At 40.1% G+C, this 22,147-nt stretch overlaps 1 protein-coding gene across 1 annotated transcript in view; it reads right to left on the reverse strand.

Annotated features, from left to right (window-relative positions):
• Positions 1-10,585: 10,585 nt before the first annotated feature.
• The window catches only part of DDX10 (DEAD-box helicase 10), a 129,054-nt gene continuing 117,492 nt past the window's right edge, over positions 10,586-22,147 (reverse strand). Inside the window, exon 18 of the mRNA XM_084781378.1 lies at positions 10,586-11,314. Within this exon, the coding sequence (XP_084637504.1) occupies positions 11,137-11,314 (178 nt within the window). The 3' untranslated portion in view covers positions 10,586-11,136. The remainder of the gene's footprint in view (positions 11,315-22,147) is intronic.

Here is a 22,147-nt window from a genome sequence, read left to right on the forward strand (position 1 = left end):
TTCTAGATTCTTTTGTATTATAAGAGGAACATGGACTGTACTGCCCGATTACAGAGAAAAGCTTCAAATAGCTATGCTTAAGGTGGTCAGACCCAGGGAGTTATACTGTTGTTATGGTCTGCGTGTCTGTGCCCCTTCAAACAGCCCCCATGAGTAGGATTAATCTCTTTCTAAAAGGGGACCAAGGCTCTGATTAATGCCTTCACACAGGGATGGATAGGCAGAGGCATGTATTGGGAGCAGCCCTCTGACGAAAACAATAAACCTGCTGGTCTCTTGACTTTGGATATCTTAGTCTTCTCAGAAGTGTGAGCAATCGATTTCTGTTGTTTATAAATTAATCAGTGTGAGGTAATTTTTCATAGCATCTCAAACAATCAAAAAACAAAAACAACTATTCTTTAGAGTAGCTAGAATTCACCACATTTTCTATAGGATTCTAATAAGTCTTCAAAGGTGTTTCTCCAAGGTCACATGCCCACAAGTGGTATGTTAATGTATAATATCATGGAACCATTTTGTAAATTTTGTAATTAAAAATCACACCACATATTCCATTACAGCTGTTAGGTCAATTAAAATAAACCAATGTTTCCCTATACTAAAGAGAAAGGATGTCACCTTATTAATTCACCTACTGACAATGAGGAAACTTTTTTAAGAGTTGGTCTAATTTATATGTGTGTTATTTGTACACCCATACAATAATGTTATGATAGCTATGTGCTTTCAGAGTACTTTCAACTTGGAAACATCTCAAATTTCTATCAGCAGAAAAACAAATTAACAAATTATAGTAAAATTCTTCTTAGTTCTCTGCTGTCACACAACAAACTGCAAGATGCAGAGGCTTACCCAATGGCGTTTTTCCACAATTTTATAGACTTCACATGTTCAGCTGGTAGCTCATATGGCTATGTTGGATTCAGACCATCGCTGGACCGAGGACACCCAAGATGTTTCTTTAACATGTCTGGCATCTCAGCTGCAGTGAATGAAATGGAGCAGCCACCTCAGATACCACATGTGGCCAGTTTCCCATCATTGTCTCAATTAGCGGTAACCTTCTCATAAATCCCTGCTATGTCCCAGGACATATTATTGCCTCATAGACAAGAGCTAATTGAGGGATAGACTATTATGATTATTATCCAATTTTATAGTAAAATTGCATGAGATTCATTTAGAAAGTCTCAATGTCAGGGCAAAGGATATGGCTCAGTGGTAAAATAAACTTGACCAGCACACAGAAGTCTACAAAGCCTCAAGATGGAAGGAAAAAAAGGAAAGAAGAAAGGGAAGGAGAGGAAAGAATAAGGAAGGGAAGAACTGAACTCTTGAACCTGAACATGGCATTGATGGAACTTAGTGCTGTGACACAACCAACCAGTAGAACCAAGAAGCTCCGTTAGGATTTGTCACACACACACACACACACACACACACACACACACACACACACCTGGGTCAGTGGCCTAAGTAGAATTGATGGGCTGGTCACAAATATGAATGACTGGCAGGTTCAGTCCTGTCAGGCCTACCTGCCTTTTAAAATAAAATCTTATCAATTCAACTGTAGGTGTAACTGGTGGGACATACACATCGGTTCTTTAAGTTTGTTGAGGATTTCTTCTGTGCCATCTCTCAGGATGTGGGATACGGCAATGAATAAAGTTACCCTCTGGCCTTAAGTAAGCATCTAGCCTACTTTGCCTGGCACAGAGTGGGGAGCATGGAGACTGGCAAGAGGCAATGTCACATGCTGGTAAACCCAATGATGGAAAGTGAAAAGACAGGGAATGGCCTGGAAATTAAGACACGATTGCTTTCCATTAGTTGTTCCCAGAGAGCTCCTCATAAGGTGATGCAGGACCTCAGGGCTGAGAACTCCAGACAGAAGAAACAACAAAGTCTAGAGTAATCTAAATGAACTAAGTGAATGCAAAGTAGGAGGCAAGATCAGAAGTAAGACAAAGTGCCGGGCCTTTCTGCTCAGGGAGAAGGCTTTAGATTTTATCTGCAGTAGGATAAAGCGTCAGTGCATTTTGAAGAATGACACAAGCCAATCTATGATTTTCAAGGATGACTGGGGATGCTTGTGACAGGAAAGGCAGTAGCAATGAATCCCGTTAGGAGGTGACTGCAACAGTCCAGGGAATGGAGACTTAGCATGCCGCAGGAACCACAGTACGACCGGGGACGAGTTGACTGTTGCACAGGAAGAGCTAAGCAGACTCGCTAGGGTTAGATGAAGGGTATGAGAGACAAGTCATGAATATCTCAACGTTCTTAGCTTGAGACAATCAACGCAGATGATAAAGAGACAGACAATGTACACCAGAGCAAGATTTCAACCTGTGACTGGGGAGGTCTAAGGCCCTATTGGGGAAGCTACTACTGTTGTTCGTTTATATGGACATGTTAAGGCCACCAAAATGAATGTTTCTGTTTATGCCCACAGGTTAGTGCTGCGTTCAGCTTTGACCTGAGCAGCTTTTTCCCCAGTACAACAGAGACTCATATGGTCAAAGTGATAACAATACCTGAAAAATGATTGGCCCTAAATGGGACATTTCTATACCTTCTCCTAGGCTCAGGGAACATTATGGAATAGTGCACAGAAAGACTGTCAGAGCTGGGTGAAAGGTAGGGGTGTTGCCGAGCACTGTCTTCCAGGTGTGACATGGCACTCTATCCATGAACACACAAGAGTGGTGATTACCTGCACAAGATTGGACCCATCAACATCCTATCACAGGTATGGGAAGAGGGTCACAAGATGCCACCTCCCTGGAGAACTAGTGGCAGTTGCTGCTTCTTGGGAGGTATAGACACTGGTTAACTGCTCATGTTCTGGTAAATACTGCTCTTCATGTTCAGGGAAGTAGCCCTAACTAAACTTATCACACACACAGTGGGGGGTGGGGGGTGGGGAGGAAGAGGAGGACAAAAGGGAGGGAGGGAGCAAGGGATATCAAAGTGGAAACAGAACAGGCTTGGAAGAAGGAGATCAGTAGGAATGAGATGGGGTCAAAAAGGTTAATGGGAGGTAAATATGAGCAAATACATTATAACATAATATATAAAAATGCTTTAATGAAGCCCTAATTACGCACAACTCACATGTAATTAGGGAAACAAACAAAGCAAATAGAAAGAAACAAAAAAACATGAGAAACAAACAGAAAATGAGACTGAAGAGTCAGGGTTATAATAAGATGAGAAAGTCAAACTCTACAGGTAGATCAATTAGGATGAGCCTCAAGAATTGATTGTGCATACAGGAACACTGAAGTACATGGCAATCTAACAAAATCTGTTTTAGCAAAGAAAAAACAAAAGCTTAATAATGGAATGGCTCCCGGTATCCATCCTCCCATGGCACCTTTATGGTACAATACACATAGGAATTACTCTCTGTCAGAGTGATGGAAAAACATTATTTGGCGTCACAGGGAAGCTGAGGAAGAAAGCTGACAGTCTTATCAATCCAGCAAAGATGAAGATCATCAATCACACTAAAAAAAAAACAGCTAAGTGGTGCTGGCCACGGGCCTCATTTCCATGAAAGACCTGTCACAGTAATGTGAAGAAAGGGACTGGAGAAAGGGATGTGATTCCCGCCCCCCAGAAGCTCCAGAAGCACCTAAGTTCCTATCCAGCCATGCCTGCTAATGAGGCGCATGCCGTATAGAGGTGGACCAACCATCTCTGGGTGCCTTGGTTGAACACTGTATAAGACTTAACTGTTCTGTGTTTGAAAAAACCTCCAAAGGTGATTGATTCAGTGGTGAAAGACTAGTCTTTCCAACCAATGATGTCTGATCAAAGAGATGGTCATATCTAAACACTGAAGTTTAGATGACAAATCGTATTGTACTATGAATCATCTCTAAATGAAGCGGAAATGTGAATAGAAACTCCAAAATTATAAAATCTGAGAGGAAAAGATAGAAGCCATGATCTTAGGATAAGAACATGTTTATGAGCTGTGACATAGGAAGAGGAAGAGTCAAATACACTGAACATCAAAAATTAAAGTTCTTGTTCTTAAAATGATAGCTAGTAGATAAATACGTTAAGAGAAACTCAGACTAAGAGAAAATATTTTAAAGTCATATATGCAACAAAGAATTTGCACATAGAATACCAAACTTCTCCAAGCTCAAAGATTCATAAACAAAGATAATTAGCATAATATGAAAGATACTGCATCAAAGAATCCACCAATGACACAGAAGCATATGGAAAAGCACTCACTGTTTTCAGGTGTTGGGACAACAAAAGTCACAATGTGACACCACTAAGCAGCTGTTAAAATGACTTCCCATATGAAGCAATGGCGGAGAAATGGGGCCTTTTACACACTATGGACACAATCATAATAGCCATTTAAGAAAAACATTCCAAAATGTTTTCATAAGGTAAGTGTACACTACAACATGAAGCAGCCTTTCTACTCCGAGGCATCGTACAAAGAAGGTTCATAGCAGCTGGACTTGCAGTTTCCAAACATAAACAAAGAAACTTTATTCTGTTGGCTTACAGGTAAATGTTTAAACTGTGATACGACCCATACAATAGGTTAGTATTCAGCAACAAAAAAGAATATGCCATTGACTTAAGTGCTCCATGGATTGACCTCAGGATAATGATGCTGAGTAACAGAAACAAGACAAAATCAATTCAAACTTATGATCCCATTTATAGAACATTCTAGACAACGTGGACTCTTTAATAGTGAAGAAAAAGAGATCAATGGTTGGTGAGAAAGCACAGTGAGAAGAGGAAGGAAGTCATAAGGCAGAGAATACAAAGTGGCATGAGAAAAATCTTTGGGTGGGAACAATTACATATGGCTTCGTAGATGTCTGTATGCACACTTCGTACTTCCAACATGTGCAGCGTATTGAATATCAGCTATGTCTCATAAACTGTTAGGAGAATGGTATAAATGGAAACAGACGGTCTTTTGAGGAGCTACACCAATAGGCAAATCATGTCTACCCTGAGTGTATGGGTCACACAGATGAGAAATCTGTGGGCCGTATGTGCCCTAAGATAGCTACAAATGGCTCCTGTTACCCAGCACCGTTAACTTGAGGTCCCTTCATAAAGAACTTAAGTCAATAACATTCTTTTTAGTTGCTAAATACTAATCCATTGTATGGGTCATACTACAGTTTAACCATTTACCTATATAAATCAACAGATTACAAAAAACATACACTTAATGAAAATATCATGAGATTTTTCTGTGACTGTTTTTCGTAATTTGATCATGTGGTTCTCAAATGTGAACTTTCTAGATGAATCACTTTAGTGTCAAAAGGTTAGATATGCTTGTAAGGGAGGGAAATGATTTAAGGTGGTAGGGAAGGGACCAAAATTTTAGTTTTAATTTTTTTGAGACGGGATCCATTACAGGGGACATGTTTGTCCACTAAGCAATAAAGGAGGCACCTGTAGTAGCAGTGACGAGATAGGGGTGACATACCGGCAGCAGGAGGGAACAGAGTAGCACACAGCTCAGGTGCTGGAAGCAGATGGGCACAGAGCAGCAAACTCTCTTTGGACTGTGTCCTTCTTAGCAACAGCCAAAGCAAGGTCATTAGCCAAGAATGAGGGAGAAGCTTTGCAGGGCTGTCAGGAGAGGGAAGTGAGCAGACGAAACTGAGGAAAGCCTAAAGGTTCACTGAAAGACAGTGGCCGTGAACTGACAGTGAGGAGGGCCCAGCCACGTGGTTGGGCACTCTTCTACTGCTAACGTGTCTGCAAAGTGAGGCCCGTTTCTTCAGACTTTAAACCCATCATCCACCCCTGCTGCTCCCTACTCCTGCTGTTCAGTTACTCTGCTTCACTTTCCGCTACGGACATGTCCTGTGCATCTTTGTTTACATCCACTTTTTGCTGCATCCCAGGCTTATCCACCCTGCTGCTTCCTGGGAGACAACCTGCTCTTTGACTTCCAGTGGGGTTGTAGCAATGAAGACCACCAAGCAGAGTCCAGTGAAGACAGCAAGGCGCCTGCTTTTATTCTCTAGGCTCTTTTTAGCCACCTGCTGAGTGTATACTTCAACTTGAAGGTCACAAAGCAGCTGTGTGTCTACTCTCCTTTTCTGCGTTTTAGTCACTAACCTTCAAGTCGCAAGGTGGGGCTGGTAACGCCTCTATTAGTAGCGTTACAGTAGACAAGCTTTTGTGATTCTCTCACTCCACCCTCTTATATGTAAATAATGTTTTTATTAACACCCGCCCCTTTAGGATTAGCCTAATTTGTGTGCACCATCTGTTTCCTGCTGGGACTCTGATAGACTACCTGTCTGTGAACAATAATTTAATAACTCTGAATTCCATTACAGCCTCAATTTAAAAAAAAAAAAAAACAGCCATGGGCCGACACCATCAGCATCCTATCACAGAAACACACAATTCCAGCCCCACCCCAGCCCTGCTGGATCCAAGCCTGGTATCTGAAAATTCTCAGGTGATTCCTTCGTAAATTGCAATCCAAGAAGCAGCACTCTTTACCCCTAAATTTTATTAAAGTTTTTTGAGGGGGAAAAACTCAAAAAAGATTCACTCCAACTAGTTTAAGTTATGGGATCTCACCTCTCAGGCAGTGAGACAGAGTCTGTCTCAGAAATCTAACAGCACCCATAAAAGGTTTAGCCTGTTACTCTTGAGAATAAGGAGGCCCCTGAAATAAAAGTTTATTGAAGCATTACTGATGCTATCTCCAAAAGGACTGTTTCTAAGACAAGTTCCCAGAACTCCCAGCAGCAAGGGCAAGGAGTATTTGGAAAAGTATCTATTAGACCAAAAGAAAAAAAGCACATTTTCTATTAAAAGATTAGAGGAAGGTATAAATCGTTTGTATCGACCCTTCACTGGCTGTAGAGAGAAATGGTAGGGTTATGTGAAGGGAAAATTGCAAAAGGAGGTCAGCCAGCATCATGTCAACATGGCTTCTGGATGGGCTGCTGATGTAAGCAAGGTGTAGGTTTAGGTTTTAGCATACATTTAAGACATGTAAATGGTCTTTTGCCATGTCCCTGCTCTTATTTCCCTTCTATCCATAGAGCCTTTTTATTAGTTTACAACATTGTAGAATGCTTCTCTTATCCAGGTTCATGAACACAAACTCTATAGAGAGTCAGTTTAGGGTCCAAAATGTCAAATACAGGAGTGAGTCAACAGAAACAAGGAGTAACTTCTGTTGCTCAGGGTTTGCAAGTCCATAGTAATGTGAGGGTGTCACAGAGATGCTCATCACATCATGGCCCAGTAGCCACACTTTAACAGAAAGAGGCCAGAACTTGCCTAGAGACCTACTTCTAAACTGACCTCATCCTCTGTGTTTTCCAAGTTTATTAAAATTTTGAATTTTACCAGTGGATTTAAATGATTCATCATCTATTCATCCTTGGAAGCATCTTCATAGATATACTAAGGGGTGTGTCTTAACTTAAGCAGGGCCTTCTCTATCCAATCAAGTTGAATCAGATGAATCACTGCGGCAAGCCTTGTCTAGTCATCCCCGACCATGATGTGCTATTCTTCACATTCCTTCAGCTCCCCAGAACCTCTACATCTCTTAGGCACATATTCTTTTTCTTCTGGACAGCATCCTTCCTTCACTTGCGTATTTGCTTAACTCATAATCCGAGCTCAATTTTTTTTGTCCATTACTACAATCCCCATTCTGTCCTGTAAACTTCTTTCTTGGTTCCTCAATTTCAGCTGAGAATAAAAATGTCATTTGTCTGCGTCAGTGTCTCACACATCTAAGTGAAGGGGTAGATGCCAATTGCCGAGTCAGCAGGCACTAGCTAATGTGATGTGGAACATGTCTGCCCTGAGCTATCTGATGGGCAGGGGCAGTGGAAGAAAATCATACCAGGATTATGTCTATTCTTAAGTGATTCAAAGTAAGGTTTCGAATCTTGACTGCAGACTCCTTACAGTACCGCCTCTCAAGAACATCTGCATCCTTTGGCAGCCTTTGGTATCAAGGCGCAGAGATTACTTCATGTTCAGGGTATTCAAGTGTTGTATAACAAAATTAATTACGTTTAATTAAACTTATCCATTTTGCATGGCACCAAACAAACCCAGAATGTCATGTAAGCTTATGAGATGGCAGCTCTCCAAACGCTTTTGCTTTAGGTGACTTATGTAATTTTGGGGATTATTTTACACTAGCGAGTCTGATGAATGGCCTTTCAGTTCTCATTTAGCAGCGAGAATTAGTCTCTGGGTCCTAGAACATATAAACTGCATCCTCTTTGTGTCCTAAAACCCTGCAATAGCTCCCTCCATCAAATAAGCACTGTCCTTTTTAAGCCATCTGCTCTTTTTATGATACCAACTAAAATTTGGTCCCCTCTCCCAGCTAAATAAACGGAGGCAGGAAAGTGACTCATGGGACAGGTACAGAGTGTGTAGCAGTGTTGGACTCGACTAAACCAACCGCTATTCTCATTTGTTCTAATGTTTCTTTCAGGTCATGTTAAACCAGGACCCAGGTGTTCCTTGTTTGGCAGGTCTAGTCCCGCCTAGTCGGCTTCACCTTGGGCCCAGACTGAAGGGCCACCTTTGTCTCTGGTCCACACTGTCCAGGTGGGTGGAAGTCTGACAGGAGCTGGTAGAGCCAGCATCTACCACGCACTATTACCTGACTTTTAGATAGCTTTTGAAATTAGCCAAGAATACCCTGAACTGCTTAATGAAGATCCACTCAGTTCTACAGATAAACCACAATCCAAAGTACTTTATGAACCAAATGCCTTGCAATGTATGTATTCAATAATTATATACAGGCAGCCAATAAGCTTAATTTCTCTTCTTAAAAAACAAAACAAAACCTAAAATGGCACAGCATAAAATCAATGGTAAGCCTTCAGTTTATGCATTCTTGCACTCAGTGACCTTTGAAGGTCTTCAATGACAAGACTGTCAGAAATTCTAACCTCAGAATCTTGGGATTTTTAAACCCCACTTTCCTTTTTTTTCTTCTCTATTAAAGTAATTACAACTAGTTTTCCTGTCCATCAACTGCATCTCCTTCCTCCAGAGGTGACAGAGCAATGCATTACAATATACCTTTAAAAGCTGTCTCAGTTTATGGTGGAAGATTTATAAAAAGAGGTTGGGAGGACTAGGACAAAACAGTGCCTTCTACACAGGACAAGACAGTTGCACTCCTAAATTCACAGTAGATGTGGCCACCTGCACACAACTGAGCCACTCAACATTATGGCATGGCTGGGGCAGGGGGTGTATGAGCCCCCCAATCAGAGCTGAGGAGCTACTTACAGCTCCCAGCTGCCAGGAGAGGGAGACTCAGTTTTCTCCACAGATATGTTCCCTTACTGTGCCCCAGTGGACGGCCCCACTCCTATGGATATACAGGCAACACTAACTGGACTCAGTAGGCCATGAAAAAATAGAAGCATAAAGTCAGAAGAGAGGAATGAAGAGAGGGTGCCCAGAAAGAATTGGAGGAGAGAGTAGGTAAATATAATCAAAGTATGTATGTGAATTCTCAAAAATTAAAAAAATATTACATTAAAAAGTAAATAGATTTATCTTGGTTTGCTATGATTAGTCATTAAATCATAGCCCTAATTATAAACTATAGAGAAGGCACTGTATTGGCCTGCAGGATATAAAGGATGGATAAAACATAACCCTGTTCTCAAGGAAACTGTCAGAATAGGGCAACAGGGTTTTAGTCAAAGGATGACTGTATCACGTGATAGACACTGAGACAGACGAAACAAGAGAGAAGCCTGCTCACATCTACAGGCTACGGAATGCATCCCAGGGAAGGTAGGTTAGACAGTGTGCTGGTAGAAGCACAGAGACTAGTTAAGAACCTCAGGGGTCTGGGCAAATCCCAGTAAGACTCTGAACTCTGAGTAGAGGCTGAAGCTTTGAGAATAAGCAATGGATGGTCTCTAAAGAAAAACCAGCAGGAGCAGTGCATTGGGAATGGGGAAAACAGACAGCCATTTTGATTGTGGGAAGATGCTCACTCGTGAGGACACTGAACATACAAGAAAGAGGAGACAGTTTTTCATAAACAAATACAGATAGGCTGCATTGGCAGTGCTGAGATACCCAAGTGTGATACAATCAATCTTCGTCCTTAAGAGCTTCCTTAAGGCTTGAATTTATAGCTATTACTGAAAATTAGCTTTGATAGTGAATGTGATAGGAAAATGGGGTTAGGAAAAGAACCCTGGGTGTGATAATCTACATTAAATCAGCTGTTTAATGTCAATGCCCAGATTTCTCCACATGTTTTCTTTTTGGAGACTGATAGTATTTGTAACAAAACAAGGGTCTACCTCATTTTCTTACTATCAGGAGTTGGGTAGAGACCCATGACACCTGCTAAATAGAGCACATGAACAATGTCCTCAGATGTCTAGAGATTCTATGAATAACTGCCAGCATATCCTCTAAGTGTAAGGGCAATGTGTTACTTTTAAGCAGGCTAAATTAACAATACAAAAAAACATGTTTCAGGAATTGGTTGTGTTTTGCAGATCACTGGATACAATGAAAACAATAGTACTTTATATTATAGGAAATGTTTATTTTTTAATAACTCAATTAAAAAATACTCATTCTTTGTAATGGCTAGTCCATTATACTGCTTCTTTGGAAATAATGAAATATACATAAAATTATTAGTCATTTAACAGTAACATTAAATTTTCTGTGTTGTCTAAATAATGGGTTTTTCTAAATGAACAAGGGATCCAGAACCTTCCTGTAAACAAAGACACAGAAACTAGGCATACAGCTCAGTAGCAGAGCACTATTTACCACATGCAAGGCCTTGGTTTAATCCTCAGCACTGCGAAAACAAACAAAACAAGCATGTCCAATGATGGGGAACAGGAGCCTATAGGTAAGTCCTAACAGAGCACACACTGCAAATGGTAAAATATAAATACACTGTTACTCTGAGTATGTCCCTTGATGTTTCAAAACTCAGTTTGTGAACGTTGTGGCCATTCTGTTAAAGACATGCAGCACCTAAATGCCCCAAAGTTCTTTCCAACTTCTTGCGCACATAATGACGACCAGAGGTATCAAAGTACACAAAGGCACAGAAAGCATTTAGCTTTGACTTCTGAGCAGGTGTAGCACCAGCTCTTCATCCTCTGCTAAAGACAAGCCTGTATCCAAAGGCTCTAACGTTTCCCACTTGGCCTTCTTTCCATGATGACTTCTTGGTCCTACATCATCTACTTCAGTGTTGCTTCTTTTCCTCATTTCTTGCTTCTTCTTGGTGTCACTGGTGGGAACAAATCCAATGATTTACTTTATAAATAATTAACTCATTACTATGAAGTCAAACATTTAAAATGGGAGAGAATAACCCAAATGTAGAACAGGTAGTTGGTAAAATGACATTATATGAGACAGAGAGAAACCAGAACACCAGGTCAGCTATGTTCCATATACACACTTTGCCATTAGGGCATGGTCACAGGGTCTAACATAAAACAGGCATGTGCAGGGTGCTGCACAAATAATGTGGCATTCCACATAATAACAACAGGAAGCTCTGGATATATTGTCCATAACTTGAAGGCACTGAAAAGCCTCTTAGGTATATCAGACTATATGTTAATACTATCCTTGTCTTAACATATCAAATTATCTCCATTTAAAGTTAAGCTATTTTATTTTCAGTAGCAGGTTATGTAGGCTACAGATACAGTTATGGGTATCAGATACTAATTCTAATATTAACAGGATTTTGTTATGATAAAGAATCTAAAATGTCAACAACAACAAAACAAAAAAACAAAAAATAAAAACCCAAATCAATTACTTTCCTTTGAAAATGCGGGCCTAATGCGCAATGCAGTCTTAAGAAACAAAGTCCTGGCCAGGTGTGGTGGCACACGCCTTTAATCCCAGCACTTGGGAGGCAGAGGCAGGTGGATCACTGCAAGTTGAAGATCAGCCTGGTCTACAAAGTGAGTCCAGGACAGCCAAGACTACACAGAGAAACCCCATCTCGAAAAGCAAGAAAGAAAGCAAGAAAGCAAGAAAGCAAGATAGCAAGAAAGAAAGCAAGAAAGCAAGAAAGCAAGCAAGCAAGAAAGAAAGAGAGAGAGAGAGAGGAAGACAGAGAGAGAGAGGAAGGAAGGAAGGAAGGAAGGAAGGAAGGAAGGAAGGAAGGAAGGAAGGAAGAAGGAAAGGAAAGGAAAGGAAAGGAAAGAAACAGACAGACACCAAGCCCTGTTGATTAAGTCAGCATATATCCTGCACACTGGCCATTAAAGTAGAACTAACTTCTGAGAAGAAGGGGGAAAAAAATCATTAAATGCATTAAATAAAAACAAAACACAGGAAAAAAAAACACAGGGCAGGTGAGATGGGAACTCAAATAGCAGAATTATTTTCTGACTTCCACAAGTGTCCATGCACATTCATGATTCAATAAATGTATTTTTAAAAATCTTCAAGACACACATGCACGCGCGTGCGCGCGCGCGCGCGCACACACACACACACACACACACACACACACACACAAATCTTCAAAACACTTTGAGATATCATATTCAAGGCAATTCAGCTGTAGCGCACGGAACAGCATGGCTTGAGTAAGAGTGGCCGACAATCTCCCCAGCCACACATCCATCTAGTTGAACAGAACAGCTATTTGCAAACTAACTGATCAGCACAGGGTAAGGAAGTCAGTAATCATTTCTAAATAGCTCAACATAGTAAAAAAAGCAAAAAACAAAAAACCATGACTGTAGGCATATGGCTACTGTGTAGTTTAAATGGAAATTTCTGTAACCATCGTGTCTGGTTACAAGGTTTGTTCTGAGAATTTACTATCTAAATGTTGTGTAAACTGTACTCCCCAATTGTGTCAATAAAGTAGCTTACAGCCAATTGATAAGCAGGGGAGAGAATAGGGCTGGACTTCCCACAAGCCAGATGAGGAGGAGTTAGGAGAGGAAGTAGGGGACTGAGCCAGGTATTCAGCCATAGGTAGAGGTCTAAGGAAGATCAAGAGGAAGCACTGGAGCTGAGGAAAGCTATAAAGTCCAAGTATGCCTGGGATGTTTGCATAGCATAGAGGGGTAAGAACAGACCTAAACTGCTCAGGAGTTGTGATTATTTGTGTGATAGCCGGGTTAAGAAATAAGCTAAGAGAAACAATCACTATTTTATAAAAAATAACTGTAACAGGTAACCACAAAGCAAATACCTGTAACTGACAAACACCAAACATACAGGAAATAAAAAACACAGTAACAGTGTGATTCAGTTAACTACCAAGACAGACAATGACACACAGAGAGATAACCACAGAAAGACAAATACTTTATACAGAAAATCCCCAAATGCCTACAAAGTATTGGAACTAATCAGTAAACTCAGCAAAGACACAGAATGTGAAATCAACATACAAAAATCAATAGCATTACTATGTACAACAATAAATTTTCTGAAATAGAAATCAAGAAAGCTATCCTACTTATAGTAGTTATAAAAATAAAACATCTAAGAATAATACCTAGGTGAAGGAACTCAATGATAAGACACTAATGAAAAGATTTTAAAGAGGAAACAAAAAGTGAAAATATATTCTACATTCATAGATTAAAAGAATCAACATTGTTTAAAACATCCAAAGTGACATCCAGAGGCAGCACAGTCCCTATCAAAGTATCAGTGTCATTCTGTACAGAAGTGGGGAGAACAATTCTACAATTTACAAGGAATTATGACAAAATTCCTAAAATTTACATAAACCCATAATGAGGGGGAAGGAAGGAAGGAAGGGAGAAAGGAAGCAGGAGAAGGGGCGAGCAGAAGGGGAAAGGGAGGAGGAGAGTGGAGAGGGGAAAGCGAGGAGAGAAACAGCCAATCAAACTCTGAGGCTAAATCACTTACTTAGAATTGTTCTGATAATTAAATGAAACTAGATAAATAAAAACATACAATAGTTCTTCACATTAACTTACTTACTGCCTAAAATTTACACCTGTTCAAAAATTTTTCACAGTGGCTGTATGTAATAATCAGAGGAAAAAAAAACACATAAATATTACATTATTATTCCAACAACATGAGGTGTTCAAAAAGAACAAATTGTTCATGTCTGAATGGACTCTATTACTGTTTAGAAGATAGCCTGATACAAAAGTGAAAATGCCTAATCAGCAAATGCATTTATAACCAGCTGGAAGCAAAACTACAGCTAATTCTCCCATTTACCTCCCAGAAGTACCCAAATGCTCCGACTCAGCCATTCTCTTTCACCAATGGAGGAAAGGCAAACGAGATGACATGATGTGTTATTCAAAGCCACAAATTGCTGAATTTTGAAAGGGAGCCTGGAACAATGAACACGAAAGACTTTTTGAAAGAAACTCAGCCAGAAAGAATCAAGATAATTTTTGTTGATTTAAAAAAAAAAAAAAGCTTTAAAAAAGATATTCGGTCCTAATGTGCTTAGGAGTATGGCCAGCTTTGTGCCAATCCCACTGGGTTGTAAAGACAGCACTGGTCTTGTCCATTTTGCACATCCACTGCCCCTCAGAGAGGCTCACAGAAAACTTAATCAGTAGGCTCTATTAATGTGTCTTCCTCTGTTGATGTCTCTTGTGGATTATATTCTCTGCAGAACATAGCAGCTTCAGATGTTTCCTCCAAAGGAAAATCAGATATGAATGTCGTCTATGTTCAATTAGCAAATGCAATTTTAGGAAGGCATTTTCTGACTACTTTCTATGGCAAGCAAATAAGTAACGTCATGAATAACAAAATCATCTGGTAATGAAATGGGAATTCTATAGATAATCTGCCACAATTTAGGCCCAAGAAGCAATATTCAGAAAAGCAACAATCTGGTTTCTTCAGAAAGGGCCTCTTTCCCATACTGCAGTGCTAACAGCCCTCAGCTGTTTCACACCCTGCTGCATTGGGCAAATGGCCTCTGTCCTATGAGTACCTGTACATGGAGGGAGTTCACTGGATCTAAGAAGGGGCTGGGACATCCCCATCATTAGCCGACTAATATAAGCCATGTTCACTTAATTTCTTGGTTCTTAAATTGTTTTCTACAAATTCTAGAAGCACAGTTGAGGCCAAGAGTTGACTGTCAAGTTGACAGATCCAATCGTCTACTAGACAAACCCCTGCCATATCTGTGTGGGAGTGTCTAGCATGGGTTAAGCGAGATGGAAGGATCCACCCTAAACACCAACTGAAACGTCCCATGGGTTGAAGTCCTGGACCGAATAAAACTGTGAAAGCCATCTGGGCGCCAGTAGTCATACTTTCTCTGCTTCTTCACTAGAGATGTAATGTGACCAGTTTCCAGTGACCTGCTGCCATCTCTTCCCAGCCATAACTGCCTGTGTCCCTTAGAATCTAAGCCAATAAAGCAAACCATTCTCCCCTTAAGCTGCTTTTTGTCCAGTGTTTGGTTACAGTAACAAAGTGAAAACAAAATAAAACAAAACTCCATAAAACAGCACAACCTAACACAGCAAAACATCATCAGTAACATTTAGCAAGTAGAGGCTAAAACATTCTGAAGATGCTAAGGCTGGAAAAATGAAACTGTAATTTATTCCAGAATAGAAATTCACAATTATGAGCTCCATTCATAAAGTAAGTGAACCCTAATGAACTGTAGGGAGTAAAATGGCACACAGATAACTGGCAGTAGCTACCTACCTGCACCCCGCCTACCTGCACCATGCCTACCTGCACCCCGCCTACCTGCACCCCGCCTACCTGCACCCGCCTACCTGCACCCGCCTACCTGCACCCCGCCTAGTGCACCCCGCCTACCTGCACCCCGCCTACCTGCACCCCGCCTACCTGCACCCCGTCTACCTGCACCCCGCCTACCTGCACCCCGCCTACCTGCACCCGCCTACCTGCACCCCGCCTACCTGCACCCCGCCTACCTGCACCCCGCCTACCTGCACCCCGCCTACCTGCACCCCGCCTACCTGCACCCCGCCTACCTGCATCCCGCCTACCTGCATCTCGCCTACCTGCACCCTGCCTTCAGGGTGCATAATATCTGGGGTTGAGTTCCACATTTTATCTTCTATCAGCACTCCTACAGATTATAAAGTGCTGAACTCTTCCCCACCCTTAAAATGTTTGAGCCAAGTATCAGAAAGGGCCATATTACAATAACTCAACATTAACAACATAAAGCACATCTTAAAAAGTAAAAGTAAAGCTTAGTCAGAGCACCAAAAGCCCCTACTAACAAAGTCGAAATATTCAGAGATCCTAATCTTTTAATAATCTGAAAACCAGAGATTTCATTATTGTGCATTTAAAGAACAAATCATACAACTAAAGGTACACAACTGGCTTATCAATGGGGATCTCCTCCCTCTGAATTTGATATAGCTTAAATTGTTCATTAGTTATTTGGACCCAGCACTGTGCCTTATGGGCATTAATATGACTGTCCTCACCTGTTTGGCAGCACTTTTCAAGAGTTTTAGAGTAAGCATGCCCAGAAAATTTTCTTCTGGGAATCTTGCCCAAGGCAATAATTAAGGATATGCTCAAATATTTCTTATGGAAGATAAATTTAAGGTAGAGCTATTTTTAATTTCAGAAGGTTAAACCCCCAAAGATCCAACCCTAAAGGATTGATTCAGTAAATACTTTATAAAAATAAATATAAGATATTAAGAATATACTGAAAACTTTTCTTTATGAATACTGAAATTTTTAAAGAAACCAACAGGGAATGAGGATCCATCCACATTATAAAGATTTGGAGGTTTACTTTTAAACGTTTGTTTTGCTAATGCATGTACCTTCTGCTTTTTCTGTAATTATTCTATATTACTCTTTGAAATAAAAATTAAATTCAAAGTTCTAAGTAGCTAGGTACATGTTAATTATTCTTTGTAATTCCACAAACCTTCAAAGCACACAGTATGCTGCTACAAATAAAAAGTTTTTCCCATTGATACTCTAACGTAGCACAGAAATTGAGGAAGGTTAAGACATAGTGGGTCAGGATATATATGGGTGCTGGGTTATTTTCAGTAGATTTTTCAAAAGCTAGGAGTTGTAGTGCTCCACCATGATCACAGTACTTGGAAGAATAAAGCAATTGCATTGCAAGATGGAGGCTACTTAATCTGGGCTACTTAATCAACAGGAGAAAGCAAAAATATAAGCTAGATTACCTCCCAGCCTTTGCTTAGGACCCACCCATCTTTTCCTCCTTCTCCTTCTTCTTCCTATTCTAACAGGATCCTGGAATAGCTTAAAATGGCTGTACATCTCACATGCATGACCTGCCACAAAGCTAGTACCAGTCAGGACATAGATGGGTATAGAGTGTTGTGATGAAGCGTAGCTGAGACTCTTCTTTGGCAGAAATACAGATAACTCTAGGATCACTACTATACTATTAGGTTTCATATTTAAATTGCAATAATTGTCCAGAGTATTCGTGATTCAAATACTAGGATAAATTATTCATTCTTTTCTTACAGAAGGTGTTTAATAATTCTTCAGACCTTTATTCAGAGAGGGCTTTCTTAACTACTTCATCTAAAGTGAACTCCCAATCCTGCCTTCACCAATTATTTTTTTTCAAGGCCCTCATGACAAACGGTGTCTCACTTCCCACTTATTTCTTTGTGGTGTGTCTGCTTCCCAGAAGCACGAGCTCTATGAGACTGGGGGCCATTCTCTTTTTCACTCTCTGCCTACCATAGAGCCAATTTCCAGTTTATTAACTATCTACATATATAGAGTAAATGCTAATGAACCAACAGAGAAGGGCACTAACTTTGTAATATGGATATCTCTGTGTATATTGAATACATCACATAGCTTAAATGTCACTGCATCATTCATTTCAACCAGTGTAATATTTTTGCAGACTATTCTAAATGTAGGGGCTGACATTTTGAATATTAAGCACTTTATAAATGATTTTGAGAAGGAAAATAATAAAAGGGGATATCCCAGAAAACATTATGTTCTTATCAATTATATGCTGATTTAGAAACTCCTGCCAGCTTCACTTTTACTAATTACAACAATTATCACACACTGTATCACTGACCCTACTGTGTTTCATATCTGGCTTTCTTCTTACTCTCATTACATCTTCAACAATAATCTTATAAATTATACATTATCATTTGGTTGACCATGAAACCAAAGAGAGCTTAAATAATATGTCTAAGCTGCAAAACTTGTAAAAGGAATTCAAAGCTCTGACTGCAGCAAAGCCAAACTTTGTTTTAATATAGGATTAATGCCCCCAATCACATGTCTTCTCATGTTGCAAAGTTTATGTCAATATTCCAGAGCTGCATGGATGGGTGCATGTGACAAACATTCAGCAGTCTCTCCTGACTCACAGAACCTCCTCTTGCTAGAGCAGCTACTGCTGCACCACCAATGCTTCTGAGATCATTCCGCAGAACTAGATAGAGATTGTATTGATAGGAAAAAGGCAAAGAGAGAGAAACTGACCGTGATATATTTTCCCATCAATCAGAAATGGGTTTTATTACACTGTCATTCCTAGGAAGCTTCATCCAGTACGTAAAGGAGTGGCGGGGGTTAATATATTACAAGAACAAGAACAAAACAAAAACTGGCACCTGTCATGCATAGTAGACTGCTCAGATTAAACAGCATATGTTAAAATAATGTGGGGGATTGGAGAAAAAAACAAGGGCATCAGAATGTCTTTAACTTGAACCATACGAGTACAAGGTTGTTGCAGTTAAAACTATTATACCAAGCCTTAAGAATAGTTCACGTGTTATAAGACATGGCTCTGATCTAGACTAGAAAACAAAGATCTGCTAGGAAAACTTGTCAATTTCTGCTGTATACAGTACTTTAGATGAATATAGTGGAGTGAAGTCCCAAAGGTATTAGGGCAAGCAGTTCATATAAGCTTAACTTGGAAATGAAGATGTTCTGTATTAGAGCTTCTGCCCTGAGGAGAGCTGTGTGTGTGTGTATTACATCATAAAACACAAGACCAACATCACTGTACACCTTAGAAATCTAACAAAAGTCAGCACAAAGGACTCCTGAAAGAACACATTTTATTGTGGTGACACTACAGATCTTCATTTTCCTTGAAACCCCCCTCTCCACTCTACTCCCCCCAGTGCATAGAAAAGAATTAGGTAAAACTGCAGACTGGCCTAGTTGCTAAGGAGATGAGGTGGGTATTTAGAGGTAGAAAAACAAATACTCCCTTATACACAAGTCCCTGCTGCTTATATTGTCTGTGGAAAGCCACTGCAGACCAAGTTCAGCATCTCAGTGCCTAGTTTGGGTCCCAAGAACATGTGTAAAGCTGTGTGTCTGTAATCCTAGTCCTCCTACAGTGAGATGGGAGCCAAACAACAAGGAGCGCCTGCTTCGAACAAAGTAGATGATGACACCTGGTGTGCTGGCTAGTTTAATGTCAACTTGACCCAATCTATTGTCACCTGAGAGGAAGGAACGGTGGCTGACAAAATGTCTTCATAAGACTGGGCTGTAGGCAATCCTGTAGGGTATTTTCTTAACTATGATTGATGGGAGAAGGCCCATCCCATTGTGGGTGGTGCCACCTCTGAGTTGGTGGTCCTGGGTTTTATAAGAAAGCAGATCAGGCAAGCCACGAGGAGCAAGCCAGTAAGCAGCACTCCTCCAAGGCTTCTCCGTCAGCTCCTGCCACGAGGTTCCTGTGCCATTTGAGTTCCCTTCCCATTTGAGTACTTGCCCTGGCTTCTTTTAATGATGGGCTAAACGTGGAAGCATAAGCAAAATAAATCCTTTCTTCCCCAAGTTTCTTTTGGTCATGGTGTTTTATCATAACAATAGTAACCCTGCCAAAGACACCTGAGGCTGTCCTCTGACATCCATGCATTCCCTACAGTATGCACATACCCACACTCATATACATGAACATACATATACACACACACACACACACACACACACACACACACACACACACACACACACACACTGAAAACTGTTTCTGCCCATCTTTTCTTCCTCAGAAATTCATCTTTGAGGCACATGTGCTTGTGAAAAGTCCTCTGTGTATTATAAACCTGACTGAAAATCTTGAAACATTTTGCTGAGCAAAAATGACTGAAGAGATGCCACAGAACTATTTACTAAGAGAAGCTACAGAGATCGAAGTAGTTCACTTACTAAGACATTTACAAAGACAATCAAATTTACTCAAAGATAAAATCAGCATCAAACAGATGTTTTAAGGGAAAAACCAAATACACAAAAGACCAAACAAAAAACTCAAACATGTAACCATCTATTGATTAGCATTAAGAACCAGTTAAGAGCAGCTAATCACACATCAATTGGACCCATTTATTCAACACAGGCTAAGGCATCCTCCACACAGAAGTTATTTACTTAAATTGTGACAATAGCCTTAGCACAAGCTGTAAGTCTAACTGGCCTTATGCTAGCTACAACAACCTACCGAACATACCACTATACAACACTTCCTGTGTCATCTGTCTGTGCCCCCGTTTTTTCACTGTTTGTTTCTGTAGTCATGAAGAATGACCCAGAGCTTGCACATGCTAGGAAAGCCCTCTGCCTTAGCCTGGCAATTTCTTACAAAGGAGTCAGACTTGGCTCAACGCTGCAGTCTACAAATAAAAGATTGAAAGGGAATACAAAGAGTCTAACTTTTTTTGTTTGAAACATTAAGACTATAAATATTAAACACTCAATTTTATTGGATAATGAATATCTAGAACATCCAGGTGTTTCTCTTTAATCATATTTAATACTTGGAAGTTTTTTCCACCATTTGTAATCCACATGAGGATGACCATAAGCCAAACATGATGAATAGTACTGTATACACAAACATTAATATACTGCATGCAAAGAGTCAAATCTCTTAGTTTTAACTGTGAGACATGGTTAAAAGAAACAATCTGATCGAAAGAGTTTAAAAGAACAGTTGTCATCTCACCCGACTGCAGGTGTAGCTTAGCTGTTATTTTCTTCAGGAAACTCTTCCTGATCCACAAGGCTCAAGTGAGGCCCAGCGCTGATGTGCTCTCCATGCTCACTTCCTGTGTGTGCCCTTCCTAGCACATCTCCAGGCGTGCAAATCACAACATTCATCCATTACAAGTTTCAACACCATGCGCTGAACTCTTTGTAATCACAACTAAAATAAAATCTCTGAGAAAGCCAGGAATGGTGTTCCTGTTTATTCGTTTGTGCTCTGTGCCTACATTTATTATGGATAGTACATACAGGCAGTAAGTCATTCTTTGTGGAAAAAATGTATGGAGAGAAATGACAGTCACTCAGGTGACAAGCAAATCTGATATTTCATTATTATTTTATTTTATTTTGAATGTGTGTTTGTGTATGTGTGCAGCAACTAGGTTCAGGTGCTGACAAAGGCCAAAAGAAGGGAACAGATCCTGGAATTGCAGTTACAGGAAGTTTTGATATTTATAAGTTAGATAGAATGTGGATAAAACAATGTAAACATTCTTACTGTGTCTTCACCACAGAGATAAATACTTTTTTCCATTCAAGCATTGTAACTACAATGGACTACTTAAAAATCATTTATACATCCAAAGGCAACTGCATAAGTTAGTCTTTTCCTGCTAAAAGATAAACATGCTTCAAAACATATTAGAGATAAGGACAATGACTGTTTACTTCTTAACAGACCAAGGAATATAATGTCACAAAGTCAACCAGGCAAAGCCCTAGTTTTCCTATGAAGTTGTTTTGTCTCTATTTTAGTAATAACAAAAAGAAATCCCAACATCTATGAGTTCTACCTAAACTAATTCCACAGGCCCAGAAAGAAAAAAAGAGAAGGAAAAAGTCAGAAAAAACTAGATTGACTCTTTGAAATGGATGAAAATGAAGAATGAATCAGAGAAAAAAAGCAAGCTTTTGTGTCTGAATCTGCTATGAAAAAGACTACAGTAAGCTTGGGGCTGAGGCAAACTTTGGCTAACAGCACAAGGCTCCTGTAGTATGAGCACATTTCCCGCTCCCTGCCCCCATTTCAGTTGTTTCTGGGGATAAACCAGGATGCTTTATTTTACATGGGTATACTGTA

Source organism: Acomys minous (assembly GCF_964271855.1).
Source record: "Acomys minous genome assembly, chromosome: 5".
Taxonomy (NCBI): domain Eukaryota; kingdom Metazoa; phylum Chordata; class Mammalia; order Rodentia; family Muridae; genus Acomys; species Acomys minous.